This window comes from Lupinus angustifolius, chromosome LG19, assembly GCF_001865875.1.
Source record: "Lupinus angustifolius cultivar Tanjil chromosome LG19, LupAngTanjil_v1.0, whole genome shotgun sequence".
NCBI lineage: Eukaryota > Viridiplantae > Streptophyta > Magnoliopsida > Fabales > Fabaceae > Lupinus > Lupinus angustifolius.
The window spans coordinates 3,808,388-3,814,178 of NC_032027.1; the positions used below are offsets into that span (position 1 = coordinate 3,808,388).

At 31.9% G+C, this 5,791-nt stretch overlaps 1 protein-coding gene across 1 annotated transcript; it reads right to left on the reverse strand.

Moving 5' to 3' along the window:
• On the reverse strand, positions 1,526 to 5,352 carry LOC109334507 (tryptophan synthase beta chain 1). The gene is made up of 5 exons (XM_019570325.1): positions 4,942 to 5,352; positions 3,680 to 4,036; positions 2,425 to 2,867; positions 2,229 to 2,323; positions 1,526 to 2,029 (listed from the first exon to the last, which is right to left on the reverse strand). Exons 1-5 carry the CDS (start codon positions 5,272 to 5,274, stop codon positions 1,854 to 1,856), a joined length of 1,404 nt encoding a protein of 467 aa, XP_019425870.1. The 5' UTR covers positions 5,275 to 5,352; the 3' UTR covers positions 1,526 to 1,853.

The window sequence follows — 5,791 nt, forward strand, 5'->3', positions numbered from 1 at the left end:
TTAAAACTTGCATTTCTTAATTAAATAACTCATGTTTGTCTTGCTTATTTACATTATTATTTTATCTTGAAATTCAATTCTTTAAATTTATATCCAATAAAACACTTCGCTCGTGCAAATGCATGAGTATCCTACTAGTTACTATATAAAAGGCAACCTCATCACTCACTTCCTTAATAGTACACATGCTATTGTGATTGGGGTGTATAAGTGACAATTATTCACTATTCATCCAAATTCATGAAAAATAAATCTATTATATCTCATGAATATCCAATCTATTAAAATACAAACATTCACAAATAGTTTTTTTTTTTCACTCTCACTTTTATTTTTTTTTATTAAATTGATATCAATTATAGGACATATGGATGTGGTTAATATTAAAAGTTTATTCTTGAATACATAACATATATAAATATTTGTTAAAAACTTTACAAATGGAATCTTAAACGATTAAACATCACACATTTTTGTATAATATTGTAAAAAATGATTTTTTTAAAAGTTAAAAAAATCACTTTTTAAAGTGTTTCTTTTAAAAAAACACTTTAAATTTTTTGCTTTTTTTAAATGATTTTAAAAAATGCTTAAAATGCTTTATTGAAAAAATGGTTTTTAAAATGATGATTTTCTTCAGAAGTATCAATTAAAAATCAAATGAGTTGGATATTTATCCATCTGATCCATTAAAATAGATTATAGAAGACTCTTACACTAGCAGTACATACACCATTTCTCTTTAAATACTAGTAACATACATAAATCTTTTTTAAATATAAAAATATTAAATAAAAACAATTGAAATTATAATAAAATATAATCTAAAATTATAACATTTATTTTTAATTAATAATAAAAAAACATTTTTTATCTTTTATTTATTTTATGGACATTTTTGTCATTTGAACCATAACATCATCTCTCTTCTCATTTTCTATCCAAACAAACAAAAAAGTAAAAGAATAAAATATTTCTTTCTATTCATTTTCTCTCCTTATTCTCTTATACCAAAAACACAAAAATCTACTCTAATTCTTCTTTTCTCTTTCTCACCCCTTTCTTTCTCACATCTTTCTCTCTTTAACATCATGAAAGATCAATGATGAATACCCTTCAAGTGGAGATTTATCTTTTAAATCACATTCCATTAACCTCCTAGATATTTTCCTGTTGAACAATGAGCATGAAATGTAATACACTTTCACAATTAGGAGCCAATCTTAGTTTTCAAGATTCTTGTGTTAGTTCATTTGGTTAGCTTCAATGTCTTACTTGGATCCAAAGCACCCAAGTTTGGAACAAGCATGAGGTGTTTTGGAAAAACTTCCTAGCCACTTGCTTTGAGAAGTTTAAATCAATCAATCTTTTGGCATAGTCATGTTAATGGAAAGAATTGACTGCATTATTAAAAAGAATGATCACAATTACTATACTGTTGAATTTTGATATTCAACCATTTTTTAAATTGTACTTAAAGCATATTCTATTATGATTCTCTAACATTTTTTGTAGCCAATAGGTCAAATGCAGAGGAATGTCATTTTCATTAATAAATAGGGTATAGTACCATTTGAACAAACCTTTAGAGTAGCTTACACTATTTTTATCACTTATTAGTTTAGGCCTCTTATATTCTGATGAAGAAGTAAAATAAAGATTTAAGTCCTCACCTTATTTTAGATTTCATAAAAATCATACAAGATATTAAAAAAATCAACCCTACCCTCATATGAATGGTTCTGTAACTAGAACTTGGTTTAACATTAAGTTGAGCAAATTCTGTCTCTAAGTAAGAAAATGAAGCCAATTGAGCAGCCAAACCATTGGTTCTACAGAAGAACATGAGTCCCTTAAAGCTTCAAGTGCTTGATGACAGTTTGAACATCCTTATCACCTCTGCCACTGAAGTTAACCACAACCTTGGTTCCATTAGGAAGGGTTGGACACACTTTCTCCAAATATGCCAATGCATGTGATGTCTCCAATGCTGGAATTATGCCTTCAAGTCGCGAAACTCTCTTAAAAGCTGCATTTGCAAAAACATCCATAAATAAGACTAAAAATCACAAGATCTGGTTTGGAGTTGCATTAACATGATAGCATCTAATAACCATGAAAGAATAATGAAAAGATATGCATCCTGTTAAATGTCATATGATGGAAAATGGCAAACTCGTGCTAGTTTACTCACGAGTTTGACAACCATGAACCCAAGGTATTCTTACCATCCAATGCTTCTTCATCAGTGATACTGTAATATTCAGCACGCCCTAGATCTTTCAAAAAGCTATGTTCGGGTCCAACACCAGGATAGTCCAAACTACATCCAATTTGTTTTGAAAAAAAGTTGCACAATCAGAACAAGCAGAATCTGAATAGACACAACTAAACTGATTATAAGTTATAAGTCATAATAATTACCCTGCACTAATAGAGTGTGGTTCAATAATTTGTCCATCATCATCCTGCAACAGATAGCTCATAGCTCCATGCAAAACCCCGACTTCTCCTTTCGTTAATGTTGCAGCATGCTTGCCACTATCCAGGCCAAATCCAGCAGCTTCCACACCAATTAGTCTGACATCTTTATCGTCAACGAATTCATGGAAAAGTCCCATGGCATTTGAACCTCCACCAACACATGCAATCAGAACATCTGGTTTCCCTCCCCACTTTTCCAAAGCTTGCTTTCTAGTTTCCTTGCCGATGACAGCATGGAACTCTCTTACCATCATTGGATATGGATGTGGCCCAGCAACAGAACCCAAAATATAATGAGTTGTCTCTACATTAGTCACCCAGTCCCTTATGGCCTCTGATGTAGCATCCTTCAGTGTAGCAGTTCCAGAATGAACTGGTCTGACCTACATTACAAGATCATCTAATAGATAGATCATAGACCAATAACTAGATCACATGTTCATATAGCAACTAGGTTTGGACACAAATGATGGTTACATCACAATACCACCTCTGATGCAAAATAAAAAGAACACAATTTGCATGATGAACAATGTATATATCAGTCCAAATATTCTTTTAATATATATATAAATGAGTCAGCAGTTTGTCTTGGATGCTGCAATTACTCAAATACAGTTATTTATATTAATATGGTTTGAAACTATTTCTTTGTTAAGAATACTCTCATGTCATTATTTTGTCTGTTCCTCAAATCTCACTACTCTGTGTTTTGCATGTCTTACTCCACCCGATGCTACTCAAAATTTTCTTCGAGTTCATCAGTAACTTCAACCAATTTGGTAAAAAGTGGTCCCATCACAATAGGAATAACTGTCTTCCATATATAAATCATTATAACCACCGGATCCAAAAATTTACACCAAAAAATTTCAAACTTGGGTATGTATAAATAGTAGAAACATTTTCAAAATTTAACCTACCATAGACTTTTTCATAAAATTCATAGATAATCCTGTAATGATATAGTTCAGGCCATGATAGCAATTATAGCACATTCAATGGGGTACTGAGATAAAAGAAGCATATTTTATCCATAACACAAGTTCAGAAGGTTATCATGTGCAAATAAAATGTATGTACAACAAAAGCCACAAAAGAAAAAATGCTTAAGAGAAACAAGGTATGTTTCCCAGACACTACATATAGGACATATCAGCTTAACCAAATAGAACAACAATAACAACTGATATACCTCGGCACCAAGAAGACGCATTCTGAAAACATTGAGTGCCTGCCTTTCCATATCTTGTGCACCCATATAAATAATGCACTCTAAACCAAATCGAGCACACACAGTAGCAGTGGCAACTCCATGCTGACCAGCTCCAGTTTCAGCAATAATGCGTTTTTTGCCCAAAACCTTTGCAAGCAAAGCTTGGGCAACAGCATTGTTTATTTTGTGAGCCCCGGTGTGATTAAGATCTTCCCTCTTGAGATAAATGTCGGGGCCTTCACCATTAGACCTCTTATAATGCTCAGTCAACCTTTCCGCAAAATAGAGAGGACTCTCCCGACCAACATAGTCTTTTAGAATCCCAGCCAGTTCTCTCTGTGATTTAAAACATGTCAGACAATTGTCATAACATTGACATAGGGGAAACTACATTAGTGATTGTTAAATGTTAGCATGTAAAAAAATATAAGAGAACGTGCATGACAGAAAGAAAGTTATTCACACACAGATACGCCAAATTGTTTTGTTCTGTTTGGAATTGAAAAACTAATGAATGTATGCGCTGTAGATTAAAATATACAGATTTAAATTGTCACAAAAATGTAAATTTCACAAACACCAAAATTTGAACAAACAACAGAAAGGACAAGGAAATGAAACATCAAAGATAATACATCAAAAAAACTCCCAAATCAGAAAGTTAACCTCAGCAAAATTTCTAGCTATACCCCACTTCCATAGAAAAAGGAGGAGGATTCACTCAACAGACAAAATGACATTTTGCCAAACATATGATGATCTCTTAAAAAATAAAATGGCAATTTAAGTATTTTTCTGAGATCATTTTATTTCACAAATCTGTCTTGTAACTTTTCACTTCAACCATAACTTTTAGTTATTCGAAGAATTTAATACCAAAAAAGATACAGAAAAATCAGGAATGTAAAATAAACCTTGTGGGTGAAATATACATCCCCATTCCTCAATGAAATCAATCAAAGTAGCTACCAATAGTTTTACATTTCAAAAATCAATTTTTGTCAAGTAAAAAAACATCATTATAGTCCCAGTTATTCATACCATCCATTAATTTGATCCCAATCTCACACTAACAAATAATAAGCAAAATGAAAAATTAAACTCATCTATAAATATATTCTCATCCTAACCCAACATTGCAAGGGAGAACCAACAATCTACAACTAAATCCAATAAAATTGAATCACAAATCCACAAATCAAATAAAACCTATTTCAAAACAATGACAACAACAACAAAACCTGAAAATCTTCATCAGCAGTGAGAGAATGAAAAGCAGCTTCAAGCTCAGTAAGCGCATGCATCAAAGTTTCAGGGACATACTTTCCACCAAACTTTCCAAATCTTCCAAACGAATCGGGTCTCTGAAACAACAACGACCCATTACCGAGCTTGTTTTGTTCCTCCAATGGAGAAACAGATGCAGAAGAATCTCTGGTAACAGAGCAAGAGACATGAGAAGAAGAAGAAGGAAAAGATGCAAACTTTATGGGAAAATGGGAAGATGGGTATGAAGATTTGAAATGGGTTCTGTTATTGCAAGCAATAGCAGGGATTGTTGTGGATGCAGCCATGGTAATATCAGATTTAGGTTTTCAGTGAGAGATGATACTTTGTTTTGGGTTCTTAGTATTTATTTAGAATGCAATATCATGCATATATCCATTAATTGGTATTACTTGTTAGAGAATTTTCTAAATTATGAGATAATTTATGAAAGACACTTTATTTTTTATTTGTTATATATGAATTATGAGAATAAGTGGAGATAATGTATTTCCTTCCGTCACCAGGTTGTTAGGTTGAGGTGAAAATGAGAGAAAAGAAAGCTAGAGGAATGAAAAAGAAAGAAAATAATTTTTTCTATTGTTTGGTCGCAATGAAAAGAATGAAGGAAAGAAAAAAGACAAGACCCATGTCATTATGGTTTGGACCATGATCAATTATCCTAAAGTATGTCATAAATCATGTTCTAAACCAATGACGATAAAAAAAAAACAGAAAAATAATAAATATTTAATTTTTTTATTGACATAACATATTTTCATTGGTTTAGGACGTGATTTGGGAGATACTTTGAGACAACACGTT